Source organism: Ovis aries, chromosome 17 (assembly GCF_016772045.2).
Source record: "Ovis aries strain OAR_USU_Benz2616 breed Rambouillet chromosome 17, ARS-UI_Ramb_v3.0, whole genome shotgun sequence".
Taxonomy (NCBI): Eukaryota; Metazoa; Chordata; class Mammalia; order Artiodactyla; family Bovidae; genus Ovis; species Ovis aries.
Genome location: NC_056070.1, coordinates 69,883,079 through 69,904,400, shown reverse-complemented (window position 1 = coordinate 69,904,400; position 21,322 = coordinate 69,883,079). Strand labels below are relative to the sequence as shown.

At 56.5% G+C, this 21,322-nt stretch overlaps 2 protein-coding genes across 5 annotated transcripts; one reads left to right on the top strand and one right to left on the bottom strand.

Annotated features, from left to right (window-relative positions):
* Positions 1 to 104: 104 nt before the first annotated feature.
* On the bottom strand, positions 105 to 18,576 carry INPP5J (inositol polyphosphate-5-phosphatase J). 3 transcript variants are annotated; one of them, XM_027956798.3, is made up of 13 exons: positions 10,104 to 18,576; positions 7,063 to 8,210; positions 6,611 to 6,727; positions 6,337 to 6,445; positions 6,008 to 6,124; positions 5,312 to 5,487; positions 4,445 to 4,556; positions 4,195 to 4,304; positions 3,866 to 4,049; positions 1,546 to 1,683; positions 1,311 to 1,388; positions 1,080 to 1,184; positions 105 to 866 (listed from the first exon to the last, which is right to left on the bottom strand). In XM_027956798.3, the coding sequence occupies exons 1-13, from the start codon at positions 10,206 to 10,208 to the stop codon at positions 357 to 359; spliced, it is 3,009 nt and encodes a 1,002-aa protein (XP_027812599.1). In that variant the 5' UTR covers positions 10,209 to 18,576; the 3' UTR covers positions 105 to 356. The 3 variants fall into 3 exon arrangements, with proteins under 3 accessions (XP_027812599.1, XP_060257303.1, XP_060257304.1); XM_060401320.1 differs by lacking the exon at positions 10,104 to 18,576 and having other exon boundaries at positions 7,015 to 7,111; XM_060401321.1 differs by lacking the exons at positions 6,008 to 6,124; positions 6,611 to 6,727; positions 7,063 to 8,210; positions 10,104 to 18,576 and having other exon boundaries at positions 6,125 to 6,408.
* On the top strand, positions 18,451 to 21,273 carry SELENOM (selenoprotein M). Of its 2 annotated transcripts, none has more exons than XM_027956807.3 (5): positions 18,451 to 18,661; positions 20,139 to 20,174; positions 20,372 to 20,406; positions 20,766 to 20,844; positions 20,921 to 21,273. In XM_027956807.3, the coding sequence occupies exons 1-5, from the start codon at positions 18,542 to 18,544 to the stop codon at positions 21,077 to 21,079; spliced, it is 429 nt and encodes a 142-aa protein (XP_027812608.1). In that variant the 5' UTR covers positions 18,451 to 18,541; the 3' UTR covers positions 21,080 to 21,273. The 2 variants fall into 2 exon arrangements, with proteins under 2 accessions (XP_027812608.1, XP_042090789.1); XM_042234855.2 differs by having other exon boundaries at positions 20,763 to 20,844.
* Positions 21,274 to 21,322: the final 49 nt, after the last annotated feature.

Here is a 21,322-nt window from a genome sequence, read left to right as displayed (position 1 = left end):
GCCTAGTCACTGTCAGACCTGTCATCCTCTCGCCTCTGTAGTCCTTTCCTCCGACCACCTGCTCCCCACCCCAGACTGCTAGCAAATTAGGAAGGAGTCGGGAGTGAAGCTGGAGAATTTAATTCCTAAACAATGACCTCTGGGTTTGCTCCACCCCCCATTCCAGATGGGGGCCAGGATAGGGCTTTGCTGATTGTCACAGTTGAGGTGCCAGGACCGAGTGTGGGGGACCACCCCCGGCCAGAACAGAGTGGCAGGTGCAGATCAAGCTGGAGCAGCGGCAGGTGGGAGGCAGGCGGGTTTGCAGAAGACTGGGGCAGAGTGGGGGCCCCCGGGCCCGCCCGCCCACCCCACCCTCAGGGCCCCAGGCCCCCCTCCTCCAGCCCCTGCCGACCCTGGGGGCTGGGAGACAGGCTCCCGGAGGAGGCCAGGGCCTCCCGATCAGGTCCCCAGCAGCCACCACCACCAGGGTCTACAGTCTCTAGGCGCAAGGCGGGTAGCAAGCCCAGGCTTCGAGGCACAGATGGTGGGAAGGCCCAGGCCCCCGGCAGCCCAGGGGGCCCCTCCTCACTGCTGCCCTGGCTGCCACCATCGCCGCCCCCTTCGGGGGCCGCCCAGGGCAGGCGGCGGCTCTGGGGCGAGGGGCTTCGGCTGGTGCCCCGGCGCTCCCGGGAAGAGGGCCGCAGGGCGAGGCTGGGGAAGCGGGCCAGGCCTGGGCTCCGGCTGCGGTGCCGCTTGGACTTGCCGGGGCTGGGGCTGCGGGACTTGGGTGCCAGCAGCTCCAGGGTGCTGTCATCCTCATCCTCCGAGCTGGTGCCCGAGCTGTCTGTGCTGCTGCTGGTCGGCTCCGAGGTAGGCAGCGAGATCTGGGGGCGGCGGGAGCGAGGCTGCTCACTGGGGTGCCCCTCTCCCTAACCTGCTGTGGAGGCCTCTGGGAACCCCTCCCGCCCTCCCTGGAAGGCCCAGGAAGGTCAGGCTATTGTAGAGCTCACAGAGAACGCAGAGGCTCTAGAGGAAATGAGTCTTTTGGAGCCACCTCCCCACCCCCAGCCCCAAACCCTGCAGCCAGGAGCACTCACCTGGAAGGGCTCAGTGACACCAATGAGGATGCTGTGGGTATGGCTGTAATAACCTAGAATGAAGTCTCCATGGCCTTTGGGCAGTGACTCCTCACTGAATGTCACCTGGTGGGTCGGGAGGTTTAGGCCCAGGTTGTGGTGAGGGAGGCAGCCTCAGGACCCCTGAAACTGAATCCTGAGCCCCCAAGGGCAATGAGGGCTTCTTCCCACTCTCCCTCTCCCCTTAAATACCTGGTAGGTGCTCCCGTCCACATCCTCGTGTTTGGCCCAGACATAAGCCACGTAGTCCTTGCAGTGACGGAAACCCACCTGGGGCGAGAGCAATCAGGATCGTGACCCGTAACGGTGACCCTAGCAGCCTCCCTGGGTGACATCAAACTCTGGAGAAGCCCCGTATGGATCCCTGGCTGCCCCTTCAGGCCCCAAGTTCCCTCCCCGATCTGCTGACCGCCCCTGCCCTTCTCACCCGGTACAAGCCGATCCAGTCCCAGGAGCTGCGGGCGAACACTGTCTCTATGCGGTATCTCACCACGGCCTGCTCTGGCCGCACCCACTCGTCTGCCACCTCCAGCCGTACCAGAGGTACGTCGTCTCTGAAAGCAAACTGCCCAGGGGCAGGGGGCAATATCAGAGGAGACCCTCTAGCATTCTCTGCACCTAGATCCCTTGGGCCTGAGTCAGCACAAATGGGCTGAGATGAAGGGCCTTTGAGGCCACTACATGGACTGGGAAACAGGAGAAGCAGGCCCAGGATAAATGCCAGGCTTCCTGCCTCCCAGCTCAGGCCTTTTGTCCTTAGCCTCTGTGGGGAGTGAATGAGAACACAGTGTTGACCCTTGGTAGACTGTGGGTTTGGCCCTGGCTCTGCCACAGGCATGCAGTGTGACCCGAGGTGAGTTTCTTGACCTCTCTGAATACCTGGGCTCCTGTCTGTAAACTCTGATGGATCACATTCACATTTAACTCTTGGGGTTGCTCTGCAGATTCAGTGAGATACCATATAAAGCATCCTATATACTTCTCAATATACAGTAGGTGCTCAATGAATGACTCACTTATACACTAACAAAGGAGACAGGTAAAGTCCCACGATGCCCTGGATATTCTGGGCTAAACTGAACACCCCTGAGCTGGCAAGTAGAGCTCTGGGGAGAAGCCAGAAGACCTTCTAGGCTCTGCTACTAACCTGCTCAGGACCTCAGGTAAGTCCCAAGCCACCCTAAGTGAGACTCAGCTCCCCCTCCTGTACTAAGGGACCACTATGAACCTTGTTTGTTACCAATCTGTGGAGACAAATGATAACCATGAGTCTCCTCTTCCCAGGGTCACCTGGGTTGATCGGGGGGTCACCATGGGGATGACGTTGCTGGGGTGGCAGGTCGCCAGGGTGCTGGCTCCAGCTCTGTCCCTTGGGGAAGGACTCAGGGGGTACCATCCTCAGGCTTTTGTTGGCTCCCGTTTATCTGGTTTCCACTTTCTTCCCCGCCTCAGCTTCTAAGCCAAGCTGCTTCAGAAGAAACCAGCAGCTCCTCTCCCTGCCCCTGGGTACCCGATAGCAGGAACCAGGCTGGGGTCTTGGAAACACCCTCCAGGGCCTTGCGGGGTCAAAACTCCTGCTGAGCCCTGTTCTGTGCTGCTTTGGGTAAGAGGACTGAAGTTCCCTGAGGCTCTGTTTCCCTCATCAGTGAAACCAGGAGGAGAATGTGGACCTCCTTGGGGCTTACCAGGACATTCAAAAGGGTGACACATTGACGTATCCTACACAGGCTCAGGCGCAAAGCCAGAGGAGGAGGTGAGGAGGCGCTCAACAGGTTTCATAAGGGAGAGTTCTAGATAAAGAATGCAGGATAGAGCACCCAAAAAGAGTGGTTCTCAAGGTGAGGTCCCTGACTGGGGATTAAACCTCACATTCAAGGCTTTTACCAAAGGTCATGGGAAGCCAGACATAGGCAGATTTCCATTCCTAGCTGAGGACACTGGCTGCTGTCCAGCCGACTGATCATATGACAAAGATAGCTGGGAAAATATTCTCTGGCTTGCTGGGCTCCATCTTATCAGATCAAGAGAATCGGAGAGCCCAGAGTTGGGTTTCAGGGCTGGAAAGTGGGCTCCACCCTATTGTGCCACTGAGCCTGTGTGTGACCTGGGGCTCATGCCTACCCCACTAAGAGCCTCCGTTTTCCTGGAAAAACACAACAAACAAACAAAAAAACAGAGTTGGATCACACGATCTCTAAGATCCAGTTCTGACATTCTTGGATTTCCCCTCTTTACGTTCGCAAGTAGGGGCCTCAATCCTAAACACAAAGCTAAATTTTATAGTAACTATTCCGAGTCTAGCTGTATGTTGTTCTATATCTCTACTCCCTCTCTCCACCACATACGGTAAGATGGTAAATAAATAATAAGTGAATGTGAATGAACACTACATGGCATTTGAGTATATATTTTGAGTTTGCTCGTCTTACTGAATATGTGGATTTCAACACAATTGCCCTAACCATTTCTTGGAAAAGGAGAGCTAGAAATGAATGGAAAAGACATCCTCTTCTAAATCAGCCTAGCCTGGGTTCAAATCCTAACTCTTCCCTTTGTTAACCATGTGACCCCAGGAAACGGAGGCTGTGTCTCTGAGCCTCAGGGTTTTTTTCATCTAAAAACGGAGATCATAATCCCACTCCCAGTCTGTTATGATAAGTGGATGGTGGTGAGGGCCTGGGGTTACCCATGGGCAGTGGGATGCTGAGCTGGGTTTGGGGATGTCATGAGGGGAGGCCAGGACTCACGTGCAGGACAAATTGGGCAGCCACAGGCTTGTGGTCACTGACGGTATATTCCATGTGGCTGCGGTAGCTGTGCTGGGTCACCTGGAGCCGGTGGCTCTCCCTTCCTGAGGGGCTGGGACCTCCACCTGGAGCCTTGACCTTCCACAGGATACGGTCTGTCCAGGCTGGCTTCCGCTTCTTCGCACTGCGATGGGCAGGAGTAACCTGAGTATCAGGGGCCGTGAGTCGAGCCCCCCTGATCCCCTTTCCTCTCCTTTATCCTTATTCCTTTATCCCCTTTATCCTGTCTCAGCCTGCACCCCCACCTCTCGTCCTGGGGCTGAGCTCACCTGGTATCATATTTGTTAGTACCCACGTCAAACTTGAAGGTGGGTGCAAAGTTGAGGGGCCCCTCCTGGAAGCCCTTCAGGATGGGCCAGGTGTTCTTGGCCATGTTGAGCTGTGAGGGTCCAGAAGCAGAGAATTGGACAAGAGCTTGGGCAGAGCAGGTGAGGGCAAGGACCATCACCTAGGGTACAGGTGGTCCTAGGGCGTGTTTTGTGTGCTTGGGGTTTGGGGTACAGGTTGCAATTCCCCCACCTGGTCTTTCTCCCAGAGCTGGTGGAGCTGCTCACTATCGATGGCAAGCTTGACAAAGTGCAGGTCATAGCTCTCGATGCGGAAGTTCAGGTCTCCGAACCAGAACACGAGGCTGTTCCGGGAAGGGAGGAGGGGTGGTCAGCGGGGTTCATGGGAAGAAGAGCCCAATTCCATCTTCTCTGCCCCCATCCAACCTGACAGTGGTAGTTGCTCCCAGTGATGACACCGGGGGCTGAGTGAGTTGTCAGGTTCTGACTCCCAGCAAGGTTCTGCCCCTCAGCAAAGATCGATCCTGCAGGATCCATCCACTTCCCGATCAAAGTGAAGGTCACTCAGTCGTGTCCGACTCTTTGTGACCCCATGGACTACACAGTCCATGGAATTCTCCAGGCCAGAATACTGGAGTGGGTAGCCTTTCCCTTCGCCAGGGGATCTTCCCAACCGAGGGATCGAACTCAGGTCTCCTACATTGCAGGCGGATTCTTTACCAGCTGAGCCACAAGGGAAGCCCAAGAATACTAGAGTGGGTAGCCTATCCTTTCTCCAGAGGATCTTCCCGACCCAGGAATCAACCCGGGGTCTCCTGCATTGCAGGCGGATGAGGGACGCCCTCCCGCATTCCGGTTCCTAGACGTAGTGTGGGTGGTCTCCGCCCCCATAGGCCCCGCCTCTCCCTACAGGGCCTTCCTACCACTTCTCCTCCACTTCAGTCACTTCAGTCGTGTCCGACTCTGCGCGACCCTATGGACAGCAGCCCACCAGGCTCCTCGGTCCACGGGATTCTCTAGGCAAGAATACTGGAGTGGGTTGCCACTTCCTTCTCCAGCCTCTTCCACTAGCCCCACCCAAGCTCCAAGAGGCCCATACTCGTGATCCAGGATGCCTTGAGCGCCAGGCCCCTGGAACTGCTGGAGGCTGAGGATGGTCTGAAAGTTGTCCTTGCGCTGCTCCGCTTTATCCATGTGGGCCGGCAGGTGGCAGTTCAGGAAGCACAGCATGTGCCCAAAGGCAGCCAGACGCACACTCACTCCACCCTTGTTGCCCTGGGGAAACAGGTTGGGCGGGTCGTGGGCGGGGCTTAGGCAGGGAGGTGAGCCCTGGGGCGGGGTTTGGGTGGGCCTGGTCAGCGGGTGTGGCTCAGGACTGGTGCAGGCTTGGAGAGGGGTGGGTTCTAAGGAAAGGAATGGAACACTAGGAAGTGGTGCGAATAGAAACCGGCCACTCTGCAAGCCCACGGACCGCAGCCCGCCAAGCTCCTCTGTCCATGAAAATTTCCAGGCAAGATTACTGGAGTGGGTTGACATGTCCTACTCCAGGGGATCTTCCCCTCATCTCCTGTGTCTCCTGCATTGGCAGGCTGATTCTTGACCTCTTTGCCACCTAGGAAAGTTTTATAGACAGGGGTGGGGTCTAGAAAAGGAGAGGTAGCGGTGGGTGGGGAGAGGCAGGTCTCAGAGTAAGGGGTGGAGTTTGGGGTGGGGATGTTGCCACTGCTTGGGGGCCGGGGACTAGTCTACAGACGCCTTAGGTCCCTGGTCCCTTCCAGGCCCCTTCCACGCTCACCCAGTAGCCTCCCAGGCCAGTGCGCGTGCAGTCCGTCTGCACGTCCCTCAGGAAGGGCAGATGGTAGTACTTGGCGAACAGCAGCAAGATGACGCCCTGCATCCGCACGGTGCTCACCTGCAGCAGAGGCGAGAGGAGGCTGGGCGGCGGGACGCGGCTCCCACGCCGCCCTCGCCTTTTCCGGTCCTTAAGGATCTGCTCCTCCATCCTCCTATTTCAGGGACCCGGCCACAGAGGCTCAGCGGGCCCCGCAGTGAGTCAAGGCAGAGCTAGCGCTGGGAAGCCAGGGGGGCTCCACCTCCCCGGGGGGCGGCTGAGGGAGGCGTTACCAGCACAAAGTTGAAGGGCCCCAGAGCGTCCATGAAGAGCTCGCTCCACTGGTCCGTGAAGAGCGCGTCCTTGAGCCGCTTGTTGATCATGGAGTTCACTTCCTGCAACCTGGGGGGCGGAGGGGGGGGGGCGGATGGCGAGGCGGTGTTCGGATTGGGGGCGCCCTAGGAACCGCTCCCATGGGCAAGGGGCTGGGAGGGAGTCTGCTCGCCCTGCCCCTCACCCTATGGCGATCATGTCTCAGGAGGGAGTCTGCTCGCCCTGCCCCCTCACCCTATGGCGATCATATCTGCCCTGTCACTGTCACCGCTGGTGCTGCCCAGGTGGAGAAGGGACGTGACATCGTCGGGGGGCATGGCGGTGCCCACGTTCCACGTGACCACAGTGATCCTGGGGATGGGGGGATGGGAGGGGTTACTACTGGGCGCCACCCCTTACCCTCAAGCTCCCTCCCACAGGGCTCTTAATGGGGAGACAAGCTGTGGGTGAATACCCTCAGGAGGACCCACCGTGGGCCCAGGACCCCTCCCACCAGACTCTCCAGGGGAGATCAACTGAGGCAGGGGTGGGCAAGTCCCTTCCGAGGGGACTGCTGTCTCCTGAGGGTCCCAGAGTGGGTCTCACACCCCCAGGGACTCTTCCTTAGGGGGGTCAGCTGGGGCAGAGTAGGGCCCAACCTCAGAGCTCAAGCCTTGGCAGCCAGCCTCTCGGGAGAAGGCCCTCACCAGAAGCCAGGGTCGCTCTTGCAGGTGGGCTGGGCTGACCAAGAGGAGGATGATGAGGTGGGTGTAGAAGAGGAGGTGGTCACCGGGACTGCAGTTTCTCTGGGCTGAAGGCTGGGACTCAGACGCTCCCCAGGCCCGGCACTCTGGGTGCTAGGCCTGGGGAGGGCCATCTCAGGAGCTGGGGGGACACCTGGGGAGCGGTTGGGGGACCGGCTGGGGGAGCGGCTGGGAGACCGAGGCGGCTTGGGCAGAGGTGGGGGCACAGTCTGGGCTAAGGCGGCCCCTGGCCGAAAGGTGGGGGACAGAAGTCCCGGGGAGCGAGTGCTAGGCTCTGGAGGACCCTGGCCCACATCCAGGGGCAGGGTCTGGGGTGGCCGGGGCAAGACAGAATCCTCAGGGCTGCTGCGGGGGACCTCAGGCCGGGCTCTGAAGGAGGGGGAGACCCGAGGATCTGGGGGGCCTTGGATCAAGGATGGGGAGCCCACAGCACTAGATGCCTGAGCTGGGGCCGGGAGATGCCCTTCAGAATGGGGCGGAGGTCTAGGGGCTGGAGCGTCCCTCTGTTTAGCTGGTGTCCATCCTGTGGAGGCCAGGGCTGGCGTCACGGATGCTGGAGCCAGGACCTGTTCCTGAGATGGCGACAGAACCGGACTGGGCCCTGGGGAAGGGCTGGAGGGGGGCTGTGGGGGCTGTTTCTCAGATGTCACAGCCAGGCTCAGGCCTGAAGCAGCCAGTGCTGGCTTGGGTCCCATGGAGGCAGGTGGCACCTGCTTGTGGTCCCTGGACAATGGAGCCAGCCTGGGCACCGGGGTAGCTGAGGGAGGCCTTGGCCCAGCTGAGGCAGACATCAGGAGCTGCCCCAGGGACGTTGGAGCCAGGACTGAGCCTGAGGTCGCAGGAGGAGGCTTCGGCCCAGCCGAGGCAGACATCACCAACTGGCCCACTGATGCTGGAGCTAGGCCGGAGCGGCGGTGGGCAGGAGCTGTTTTCTGCCCTCCAGGGGTGGCCGCTGGAGCCAAGATGGGTCGGGGAGACGCCAGAGCCAGCCTTGGGCCCTCTGAGGAAGGCGGAATTGCTGCTCGTGGCCCCACAGGCGTCAGAGCCAACCGCGGTTCCAAGGGCACTGGGGCTGACTTCTTCGCTGGGAGCTGAAAACGTGAGTCCATCTTGTACGCGTGCGTGCTAAGTCACTCAGTCATGTCTGACTCTTTGCGACCCCATGGACTGTAGCCCGCCAGGCTCCTCTGTCCAGGCAAGAATTCTCCAGGCAAGAATACTGGAATGGGTTGCCATGCCCTCCTACAGGGGATCTTCCTGACCCAGGGATCGAACCCGCATCTCAACGTCTCCTGCATTGGCAGGTGGGTTCTTTACCACTAGTACCACCTGGGAAACCCCCATCTTGTATAGGACTGGGCAAAGGCTCAGGGTCAACCAACCCTAAGCAGTCCTCCACCTCACAGAGATCCGAGCAGACTCTGTCTAGCTAGAAAAGGCATATCTTTCTGAGGAAGTTCTTCCTAATTTCTCACCTCAGTCGATTCTGCTGTGAATCAGTTTCTCTTTTAAAGGAAACTGGACACGGAAAACTATCCCCTCTCTCATCTGTGATACCTCTTTCATAGAAGCAGAGTTTAAAATCCCCGACTTTCAGGAAGCAGAGTGTAAGCCTGGGCCTGAGCGCTCCCCTTAACCTCCTGGCTGGCATCTGCTCCCTCGCCACCCTGGAATGTTGGGGGGCTGGAGCCAGCTTCCCTGAGCACCGCCCCACCCCCCTACAGTCCGTGCTGCCCTCCTGGCCGAGGGCTACTGATCTGACCCCCCAGGTCTGCCCACTCTGGACATCCTGGGTCCAGCCTGTTAAACAGCCCCCCTTCCTCCACTGTACCCAGGAACCCTCATGTTCTCCTCTGGCAAACATCCCCAACTCCTCGGTCACAGTCCCCTCTGTCCTCTTCACCTGTTCCCAGATCTCCTGCAGGAGCAAGAGCCCTGCTGGGGCTCGCCATGCTGACCCCAAGCCCAGCTCTGTGTGCCCGTAGGCTAGCATTTCCCTGCCTAGGGCCTCTGTCTCCCTGTCTGTAAAGTGAAGGAAACTGGTGAAGGGTCTGTGGCCACACTGATCCTGGGGAGCCTGGTCTCACCTCTCTGCATTTCTGAGCTCATTTGCTAGGATTGCATTTGAGCTCCAGAGAATTGTCCATCCTCCCAAGTGTGATTTCAAATCCAGAGCAAGTCCAGGGTTCTGTTGATCCTGGTGGCACACGTCTGTGCGCAAGTTGTACCCTCTTACCCTCGTCACTTCACCTGGGAAAGCAGGCCAGCAAGTACCCTCTTCCTGTCTGGCAGTGGAGTTGGGGGCATTGGGCCCAGAAGGGAGGCCCTCTCCCTTTCCCGTCTGTCCTGTTTCTGATGCCCCTGTCTCCAGAAGTCAGGATGAAGTGTCCTTTGCCAGGGAGGGCAGATGAAGGTTTGCACTCACCCTGGGGCGGCCCCATCCCTGCCTCCAGAGATGCAGTTCTGCCTGTATCCCGCGTCCTTCTCGGTTCAGAGAACCTGAAACTGTCTCCACCTCTGTCCCCAAACTCAGCTCTTTGAGGCTTGCATTTTGGGCATCTTCCTTGGTTTCTAGTGTCCCACTCCACACCCCACCTAAACACCACACCGCCTCCAGTACTAACAAGTTAGACATCCCAGATGTCACAGTTTCAGTCTTCACGGACAAGCCTCCTCATTTTGCATTGGCTCAGAGAAGACAAGCAACTTGCCCAAGGTCACACAGCAAAGCTGAAGCACAGCTGGGTCCCCTGATACCCAGTCCAGGGCTCTCCCATAGGGTCCTGGAGATGGCTAACTCCATCACTCTCTGGGTATCCCATCGCTACCCCTTCAGACCCTAGGGTACCTTGTTTGCCCAGTCCCTGCTTGGTGGGCAGAGGAGAATGCCAGCCCCTCAGTTGGGGGCACCAAGGTGCCTGCAATGTGTGTGGGGTGTGGGACCAAGGATCAGGAATGTGCAAGACTAGCTTTAGGGGTCTTACCTTGGAGGGTGCCCCAGTTTGTGAAATCCCATGGGGCATGGGCAGGGGGCCCAGGCCAGCCCGGGTCCCTGGCCTTCTGCTGCCACCGACGCCCCGGCCCTCCATGTCTGCAGCCCAGGCAGCCCCAGGTTCCCTCCCGGCTCCAGCTCCAGCTCCAGCTCCTCCGCTCCCCGGGAACCAGTGATGTCATCAGTCGGTTCAACCTGCTGAGAATTTAAAGGCACAGGGACCCACTTTCCAACCTAGAGGTGGTCGGGCAAGGTGGCCTACCCCCTGGGGACGGGCTGCTGAACCTGGAATGGTGTTGGTAGGAGAGGAAAGGGTGGGGAGTGGGCCCATGGGCCTGGAACAGGTCCCAGCATAGTGGAAGCTCTCTTTTTGTTTTCACCCTCCTTCCAATGGGCCTGGCCAGCCTTTACTCAAGGGGGGGCGCTGACATACCTGAGGGTAAGGTAACTCAAAGGATCAGCCCCCTCTCCAGGGCCTTGGAGACACCGGGGTCCTGGCCCTGATCCTGTGACCTTCCTGACTCCCTGCCAACTCAGGGCTTGCCTTGGCCCCCACCTTTGCCCCATTTTCAGGCCCGGGTGCCCGGCCCCCTTCCTGGTTCTATCCTTCCCATCCCAGAGCCAGACGCTCAGGCTCCAGCAACTGGAGCCCTTTTGCCATCTCACCCTCAACACCAGCCCCTCCTCTTCTGTAGACACCGTGCCGCCTGTCCCCACCGCCAGGCCCGGGGGGCTCCTCTCAGCTTTCCTTCTCCAGGACTCACTGGGTGTGGCTTGGGAGAGGGACTTTCTCAAGGTCATCTGGTGAGGTGGGGAGGTCCCTTGAGTCTCAGAGAGGACAGAGAGCTGCCTCTGTGACCCACAAGAGCCAACTGGGGTTTCTGGGGGAAGGGGACTAGGGTGGAGAAAGGCCAAGCAGTGGGAAACAGATGGTGAGAGGGTCAAAAACAGGCCTGGGAACTTCTTTGGCCAGGACCCAGCACAGGGCCTTGTCTCTCCCACACCTAGGGAAGTGTTGCTCTGCTTCTGCCTGTCCCCCACTCTCACTCTTGTCTGCTAAGCGGTCCCTGAAATCTCAGTTCCTCCAGAACTGCTCGATTGCTTAGAAAGGGATGCTCTCACTCCGTTTAGGCAGAAAATGCTCGGTTTTGGGCCCAGAGCTCCTTGCTGGCCACCAGTGCCCTCTGTGTCCTCATGGGCCTGTGTGGCCCCCTGCAAAAAGGTCATGTGGACAGATGCCCCCTTCCCCTCTCCTGGATGGGCTTCCCACCTCCGCTTCACTGTCTCTGGGTCTAGTCTGAGTTTGGGCCCAGTGTCTCTGTGAGGCTGGAATTTGAAGAGCCAGAGACCCAGGCTGCAGTAGGGTCCTGGGGTAGAAAGGTTGTCTTTGGGTGGTGATGGGGGAGGTGATGACAGCGGTGACTGCAGGGGTGGAGAGGAAACCGCACACAATTATGATGATGGAAGGGGAGGACCGCCAGTGATGTTGCAGGGGATGAGGTGACGACAGTGATGGGATGGATAGTGTGATAGAAGGGATAGTGGAGGTGATGGTCATGGCAACAGTAGAGGTGATAGCAGAGTTTGGTGATGGTGGAGGGGGCGGAATGAAGAGACGGTGACGAGGGTTATAGTAAAAGCGGAGGAGAGATGTGGGCAGGAGAGGCGTTGGGGGCTGTTATGTTGACGGAAGACGAGGTGGTGGTGGAGTTGGAGGTGAAGATGGGGTGGCAATGAGGGAGAAGGTGAGTGTGGAGATGGTGGTGGTGATGCTCAGGCTGCTAGAAATGGAAAGGAATTTTGAACCTACCCTGCCTAGCCCTCTGACTTCTATTTTACAGATGAAAAACTGAGGCCCTCAGGAGTAGTTGGCTTCTGTTGCAACCCTGGAAGTGATAGAGGACAGATCTGGGTCCCAGGAACCAGTCCTAAGGCTCAGCCACCTGGGCTGATATAGGGACATCAATACCTTTGAAAAGCCAGGCAAATGTCAGGCAAATATATAAGCGTGCAGAGGGGTCCTCTGCAGGGTCTCCACCATCTCTCAGATTCTGCAGAGGACTCTGTTTCTGGCTCTGCCACTGACTGACCTGGAGAGTCACTCAGATTTTGAGTATAATGCAGACTAAAAACAGGAGCTACCTGCTAAGGTTGCTGTGAGAATTCAACCATATAATACATATGAAGGGTTTAGCACAGAGCCCGGCACAAGCAGGGCTTGCCAGGTGGCTCAATGGTAAAGAACCCGCCTTCAGTGCAGGAGAAGCAGGTTCAGTCCCTGGGTTGGGAAGATGCCCTGGAGGAGGGAACAGCAACCCACTCCAGTATTCTTGCCTGGAATATCCCATGGAAAGAGGACCCAGGCGGGCTACAGCTCATAGGGTAACAAAGATCAGAAAAGACCGAGTGACGAAAAAGCAGCAGCAACAGCCGGCATAAGCAAGCTCTCCGTGAAGGTAGCTGCCCTGGAGTTACCATCGCCACCACCACCACCATCATCTCTTCCCACCTGCACATTTGGCGGATGACGAAACAGACCCCACATAGTTGTCTTCCTGGGGAGGGGAAGGAAAGGAGGCTCTGAGACCCAGACATGGCCTTGCCACAGGAAGGGGGTGGGGGGCGGACCCCGGCTGAGAAAGGAACAGGGTAAAAGCTATATTTGAGCTCCTGGTGTGATGACTAAGGAGGTTGATAACAGGCTCTGGGGCTCAGGGCGGCAGGCTGGGGGCAGCTGCCAGGGAGAACCGCCCCCCTGGAGACGGCTGTCTCCGGAGGCACCTCCTGGCTCCCAGCTCCCATCCTTCACTCCTGGGGGTAGGGGGCGGTGTTCCAAGGCAGAGAGTACATCTTGTTCTGCCCCCCTGGGAATCTTAGTGTTCCCCTCTAGGCTGTTTGGGTCAGGGACAGGAAAGGAGGTGGCTGATGCATTAGCTCAATCACTCCATAGTAACCCTGTGAGATTGGTAATCAGATCCCAATTTGAGAGAGGAAGAAGTCCCCCTAGGGATTACCCAGCCAGGAGGGGACAGGGCATGGGGTTCTCACGTAGATGGTGGATAATTCTCCCCCACACAGGTTCCCATTGAACCCTTTCATTTTTAAGGGAAAAAAAAAGATTCAGCCACATCAGTTTTAGTAATTTGTTTATAATTTATTTTGGCTGTGCTGAGTCTTTGTTGCTGCGTGGGCCTTTCTGTGGTTGTGGTGGGCTCTAGAGCACACAGGTTTCAGGAGTTGTGGCTACCGGGCTTAGTTCGCCCCTCCCCACCACACCCATCCCCTCATCCTGGCATGTGGGATCTTCTGCAACCAGGGATCGAACTGTGTCTGCTGACCCGGCAGGCGGATCCTTTATCACTGAGCCACCAGGAAGCTGTGAACCCATTCTTTGGAGGGGAATCTGCGTTGCCAAACTGAAAAGAGAAGAAATGCCCTGGGAAGCAGAGACAGAAGCAGGTGCAAAGATACGGAGTGTGCCAGGCTCTGGCTGGGAAAGGATGGACATGTGCCCACACGGCCCTTTGGCTCAGAGTAAATCCCCCGGAAGCAGGGAAGGGAGGGAGAGACTTTCTTCTTCCTCTTCCTCAATCCACCTCCCAGGGTGCCTGAGGATGGTAATGGTACAGAAGGGTCTATCCACCTTTGGTTGGCTCCCTGATCACCTGACCCAGGCCCACTGTAAGGAAGGCTACTAGCTGAGAAATTATTTGAGATGTAGAGGATGCTATGGAGTATTGTGGGAAGGTGGACGAGGTAAGCATCAGGGAGGGCTTCCTGGAGGAGGAAGTATACTGGGCTTGGAGCATTTCTCCTCCCAAGGCTTCACTCCTGAGTTACCTACTGATACCAAGTGCCACATGTTATATTGCTGTCCCCTCTGGGGGAGGTGGCATCCTCATGTCCCACCCTGGCCCTCAAAAAGGGGTTCTAGGAGGAAGAGTGACTTTCCCAAGGTCACACAGCTGGGGCCCAGCTCAAGCATCCATCCTCCCTCTCCTCAATTCCCCCTCCTCCCAGGCAGCCTGGCACTGCTGTCAGCTGCTCTGAAGTGAGCGGCTATTTTTATTCTGGTGCGAGGGGATCTCGGGCAGCAGAGCCATGTAGGTTAGAAGGCTCTAGGAGAACCGGCTTCAGCAAGCAAGGAGAGGTTTAATGCAGCCGCGGAAGATTGCCTGGGGGCCCTCCTTTCTTGCAATGCTGACCTGCCCTCAGCTCCCAGGTCTCTGGAAACATCTTTATCAGAGCTCAGAACAGAGCACAGAGCCAGACTAAATCCTAGCCCTGATCCCAGGTCCAACTTGAGCCCAATCTGGTGTTAACTGAGCCCCGATCCCACACTAAGAATGAGCCTCTACCCCATCTCTAGATTGAGCCCTGACTCTGTCTGGTCAAGTACTGAGGCTGATCCAAGCCTGACTAAGCCTGATCCCAACTTGAGGCCTCTATTCTGGACCCAGATCCACCCCTGAATCCTGGCTTAAGACCAAGCCATAGTCACAGACTGAACTCTAACCTTGGTCCAGACTAACTTTTGATTTTAGACTGGGTCCCAAGTCCAAGTGGAGACTGAGGCCCAAGTGTGGTCATTAACTGGCCTGGGGGCAGGCTGAGTCTTGAACCTAGTCACAGGCTGAGCCCTGACCCTTGGTCACACAGCTGTGCACTGAACTGGCCAAAGGCTGACCGCTGGACTTAGTCACTGAGACCAAATCCCAGTCACTGACTGAGCCTGGACTCCAGCCCCAGCCTCAGTTCTGAATGTGGCCGAAGGCTAAGAACTGACCCTGACCTTGTCTGAGCCTGGCATTGTCACAGTCTAAACCCCAGCACCAGCCCCACCTGAGGAAGCCTGCTGGCCTAGATTCCAGACTGCCACACAGGGTGTGGATTACGAGCAGAGATCTGTTCTGGGAGAACCTGGGCCTCTTGTGGCTGCCGATGCCAGAATGTTCCCGGCACTGTTGTGCCCAGCGTCTCTACCATTGGTTCCACTAGCTGGCTAGTCAACACGCAGCAGCTCAGGCTCCGGCCCCTCCAGAGACCACAGTGTCCAGGTTAATGCAACGAGAGTGGTTTGGTGGCACCTGTCCAGTGAACAGTGTGGGCCCATGAGGCACCGAGCTTTGGCTCTGTCAGCGGAAAAGCCACAGGCTCCATGGGGCCTCTGGCTTCAGCCAGTCTGGGGCCCTTGCTGGGGTATGGTGTGGGGTAGTGGGAACCCAAGGCTGTGACCCATTATTTTTGTAAACAAAGATTACTGTTTGTGTTCAGGTGATGCATACTTACTACAGAAAAAATACTGTAAAGGAGGGAAAAAAATTCACCTATAGATTCAAGTACCAAGAGATGACCGTTTTGATTTCCTGGGCTGTTTCCTTCCAGACTTTGTGTTTTGGTCTAGGATATATATTTATATACACATATTTTATACAATTTTTTGGCTACTCTGTTGCTACCGAAACATCCTTTGCAGCTCATATCCTTGACGGCCTTCAGGAATGGATCCCAAACAGTTAAGTCAGGGAGCATTCCCATTCTCCAGCCACTTGATTGGACCATGGATGGACCTAGTGAACAGTGAGGAAACTTTTGCTGGGGGCTTTTGGGAAAGAAAGTTTGTTTTTTTCTCCTGAGGAGTTTACAAAAAAAAAAAAAAAAAAGATTTCCCCTTGATTAGATGAGTGAAGAAGTCTGTAGTGGTCCTGATTACTGCTGGCAGTCATCTTGACACCAGGCAGATAACTGTGCTAAGGACAAACTGATGTTATGGAAAGCAGAATGGAAAGAGATCAGGCCTTGGTGACGTTATCAACCAGATCAAACCTCATCTGAGCCCTCCCTCCCTGAAATATTTTGTTATTTGAACCAAGAGATTCCATTTATCATTTAAGCCCATTTAACTTGCGGTTTCTGTGACTTGCAACCTGGAGCATCACAATTCCCAACTGATATTACTGTTTTAGAGCTTAAAAAAAAATTAACACCATAACTGAACACTCTCCATGTCATTCAACACTATGCCACATCATTTTAAACAACCGCTTGATTCTGCTTTGTGACCCTATGGACTATATAGTCCATGGAATTCTCCAGGCCAGAATAGTGGAGTGGGTAGCCGTACCCTGGAGAAGGAAATGGCAACCCACTCCAGTATTTTTGCCTGGAGAATCCCATGGACGGAGGAGCCTGGTGGGCTACAGTCCACGGGGTCGCAAAGAGTCAGACACGACTGAGCAACTTCACTTCACTAGCCTTACCCTTCTCCAGGGGATCTTCCCAACCCAGGCATCGAACCCAGGTCTTCTGCATTGCAGGAGGATTCTTCACCAGCTGAGCCACCAGGGAAGCCCAAGAATACTGGAGTGGGTAGCATCTCCCTTCTCCAGGGGATCTTCTCTGGATTGAACCAGGGTCTCCTGCATTGCAGGCAGATTCGTTACCAACTGAGCGATGAGGGAAGCCCAACCTAAGCAAGCACCAGCATTTACTTATCTCATCCCCTGCGATGACATGCTTCTGTCCAAGCTCGTTTTTCCCCATTGTAAACAGTGTCTTGATAAACATCTTAACCTAACCATTGATTCCCTCTCTCAAGATTACTTTGGGTCAAATTCTGAGAAGTGTAATACTGGGTAGAAAAAATATTTTTAGGGTTTTGATTTAATGTGTCAAGTTGCCTTTCAGAAAGCTTGGATGGATTCCCACTTTCACAGCAGTAAACAGTGTTAGACATAGCTTATCATTTCAATAATCTGGATAGAACCAATTATATTTACTGTGTCCTCATGTATTTATGGACAATGAATATTAAATAACAGCCCTAAGCCTATTATATCTTCACAATCAAGTCAGTGAATGGGAGGTAATGATATGAATGAAGGGCTCTAGGCAGACCTGACTTATCCATGAGGTTTAGTGTCTATGGCCCATCATACTTTTAGGGGCCCACAAAAATGTTTTAATTTTAATTTTTTTTTTAAATCGGAAGAAAAAAATGAATGAATAATAATGAACCTAGCCTGGATTATATTAATTTCTTTTAAGATCAAAGCAGTTGTAAAATTCAATTTAAAAATGTTTATCTAGCTGCATCACGTGGCATCTTCCTCGCAATCACTAGGGAACTTTCCTTGGGGCAGCAGGCTCTCTAGTGGCACATGGGTTTAGTTGTCAGGATTGAACTTGTGCTGTCTTTAATTACGAGGCAGAGTCATAACCAATGGACCACCAGGGTAGTCCCTCCAATGTCTAATGTAAGATATTTTAATAAAGGAAGGGGCCCAGGAAGGCAAAACTACTGAGCTTCCGTGAAAGCCATAATGCAGCCTTGGCTGGATGCTGAGAATTCTGAGTTCCAGTCCAGATTCAGTGGGAAAAAAGCACTGCGACCAGTGCACAATGTCTGCCTGAGGACTGAAGAGGGGAAGTGACATCCTGATCTAGTCGTCTTTGTCTTGGTGACATGAACACGGGAATGTTTTGGGTTCAAATCCAAGACCTACAATTTAATCGTCTTACCTTTCTGAGCCTGTTTCCTAGCTTGTAGAAAGGAGATCATTGGGCCTTTTTGAGGTGCTGTGACGGTACTGTTCTAAAGAGCTCTCTCATGTGCTGCTGCTGCTGCTAAGTCGCTTTGGTCATGTCCGACTCTGTGCGACCCCATAGACGGCAGCCCACCAGGCTCCCCCGTCCCTGGGATTCTCCAGGCAAGAACACTGGAGTGGGTTGCCATTTCCTTCTCCAATGCATGAAAGTGAAAAGTGAAAGTGAAGTCGCTCAGTCGTGTCCGACTCTTCGCGACCCCGTGGACTGCAGCCCACCAGGCTCCTCTGTCCCTAGGATTTTCCAGGCAAGAGTACTGGAGTGGGGTGCCATTGCCTTCTCTGCTCTCATGTGTATTAACCCCTTTATCCTCCCAGCTCCGACGTAATATTCCCATCGCCATAACGTTTGCCCAGGAAATTAAAATCCAGACCGGAATCTCATCTAGAGAAGTAAAAAAACAAAACAAACAGAAAACAACACACAAACAAGGATTCCCCAGGCCTTAGTTTCCCCATCTTCCAGTCGGGTGTCTGACCCAGAAACTCCGGTGCCTGTGCGCCTCCCGCCTGCGCCCTCTGCCGGCGAACCGGGGCACTGTCTGGACGCATCCAGTCGGAGCATCCATCCTGTCGGTCAGCAGAGGGAGGGTGGACGCTGTTGGGACCCGGAAAGTAAAGCTCTGCGGGCCAGAGAGGAGCCCAAACCCCGCCGGGCCGCGCGGGCGGCCCCCACGCAGGTCCTGGGCGGAGACCGAGAGCAGGAGGCGTGGTCCCTAACGGGGCGGGACCTCCAGCGGGGACCCGGCCAGCTCTCCGGGCCAGACGTGGCGCAGTGGCCGGGCGGTTCACCTCCAGCTTGCGGACCATCTTCGGCCGGGTTTCAATGCACCTCCCGCTGCCTCCGCCGCCCCTGCTGCTCCTCCTCGCGGCAGTCGCGGCCGCCACCACCACCTTCCGGCCCGACTGGAACCGTCTACAAGGCCTGGCCCGAGCCCGGGTAGAGGTGAGTGCGGCGGCCCCCCAGCCTAAGGACCACCGCCCCTAAGCCCCGTGACTCCTTAACTTCGCAATCACTGCCCGTTCTGGCACAGGACTTTCCAGACTCCCTCGTTCCCCTCGGACCCGGGACTGCCCCTCCCACTTCCCAGACCCAGAACGCCCCAGCACCCACCGTGGGAGCCCCAGACACCCGATCTTGCGGCCTGGAAATCTGAACCCCTCCCTAGCGCCCCATCTGGCCGGACAACGGGCCCCTACACTTTGGCTCTGTCCCTTAACTTCTGGCTAGTGACTCCCAAATCTGCCTTCTGGAGCCCAACTTCCCACCCGCCCCACCCCTCCCCCGCCCCAGTCCTCTTTTTTCCTGGAATTCCTCCCCACCCCAGTTCCGGTTGGTCTCTCTCTCTTTCCCCGGAGGGGAGGGATGACCTTCTGGGAGCCTCTCTGCCACGCAGGGCAGGGAGCTGGGAACTGCCTCACTGCCTTACCAACACTTGTTCCTCAGGAATCCCTCCGCCCTCCCCTGCCAGGGAATGCCCCATCAAAGTCCCTGTCTGGTTGTGTGACTTGGATCGTCACAGACCCTCTCTGGGCTTTAGGTTTCTCCCTGAAAAAAAAAAAAAAAAGGGTGGGGGGAGGGCAGTGGAGGGGGTGGAGGGGGAGGAGAAAGAAGGCCTGAAGAGGACAAGAATGGTAGTCCTAGGGTCTGGACTCCCATTGGGAGCTAGCTCCCCTTCAGGGAGTATGGGAGGGGCCTCTCGGGGAAGCAACCAGATGGTCTGTAGGGCTAGGCCGCAGGTGGCAGGGAGGGCCGGCTTGGCTCTGCGTGGGCTGAGGCAGGGACCAGATGGTAGGCGTCTCTAATGGGGCCTCCCAGGGAAGTTCTGAGATGTTTCCTTCTGGTCGGCCTCCACCCTGAGGTTCTTGGGGCCACAAGCCTGGCCCAGGTCTCTACTGCCTGAGGGGAGTAGGGTGATCATTTCTCTTGGGTCAACCTGGTGCCAGTGGTAAAGAATCCACCTGCCAATGCAGGAGATACCAAGAGATGCGGGTTCGATCCCTGGGTTGGGAGGATCCCCTGGAGAAGGGAATGGTAACCCTCTCCAGTATTCTTGCCTGGAGAATCCTATGGACAGAGGAGCCTGGTGGGCTAGAGTCCACAGGGTTGCAAAGAGTTGGACATGGCTGAAGTGACTTTAGCACCCAGGCACAACCATCAGTAAGATGTGCGGGCAAGAGCTCCAAGGCTGGTAAGTGCCCTTCAGGCCTCTGGCTTTGCTCCTCTTGCCCTCTGGTGTGGTTAGGCCTCAGCTTCCCTATCTGCACAGAGTTCCCTTTCTGCCTCCATCTCCACATCTTGCGAACCTCTGTTCCAGGGCGTAATCCACAGCCCGCCCCAGCCTAGTCGGGGGATGAGGGTAAAATGGGGGTGAGGGTAGATGTGAGAGGCTCCTGACCTATCCCATTTTGTCCCCCTCCAGACATGTGGAGGATGACAGCTTAATCGCCTGAAGGAGGTGAGTTTGAAGGAAGGAGTCCTCAGCTCTGTCCTCCCTGAGTCTTCTGAGGGGTGGGCAGCATGGTCCCAGTGACTGGATGGGGGAGGGTCCCTGGGCTGGGAGTTAAGAGCCTGTGCCTGACTTGCTCTGTGACACTGGGCTTCAGAGTTGGTACCTGGAGGGCGTTGGGGCCTGATGCTCTGGTTCCTCTGCAGGTGAAGGCCTTCGTCACCCAGGACATCCCACTCTAGTATCCTCTTTCTGTTCTAGGGGAGGGAAGGGAGGGAGGGGATCTTCCAGAATCTCCTTCCACTTAACTTCACTGAGAGAGATGATGAATGGTTTTCATCTGACAAGTGGGGCTGATTGAGAGTGAGCTGCCCCGCGAATTCCGAGGTGGTCTTGGGTTGGCAAGAGAAAATGATTAGGTATGACCGGCACAGACCCCAGAACAGAGAGGAGGCCTTCTTCTTTGAACCCTAATTTCCCCATGTGTAAATGAGGATCCTTGCCCTACCTGGGCAGAGCAAGTAGTGTCCACATCGACGAGGCCCCCAGGAGCCCCCACCCGCCTCTGCCCATCACTACCCGCCTTAACATGGTCTGCAGCCACAACCTGGCGATGAGACACCTGCCGGGGGCCGACCCAGAGCTCGTGTTGCTGGGCCACCGCTTTGAGGAACTGGAGGTGAGGCCTGGGGAGGCGGGAGGGGGTCGGGGGAGGCGGGGCCCGGCGCCCTGACTCCGCCCTTCTCCGGCTGCAGCGAATTCCACTCAGCGACATGACCCGCGAGGAGATCAACGCGCTGGTGCAGGAGCTCGGCTTCTACCGCAAGGCGTCGCCCGACGAGCCTGTGCCCCCGGAGTACCTTCGGGCGCCCGCTAGGCCCGCCGGAGGCACTCCTGACCACGCAGACCTGTAGGTCTGGGGGCGCCACTCCCCCACCCCCCGCCTGAGCCCTGGGGACAGAATGAAGCGCTCAGCGGCCCGGGAGCACCTCCCTCGTTGAGGGCCGACGCCCCGTCCCCGAGCCGGCAGGAATGGAATTGGTGGGGGGGTCCCTCCTAACCCCTCTCTCTTCCCTCCCCAGCTCCACTAAATCCCCTTCCGCCTTAACTGAGACTCGATACTTTCTTTGCTGCGGCGGGGGAGGAATAAGAGCTCC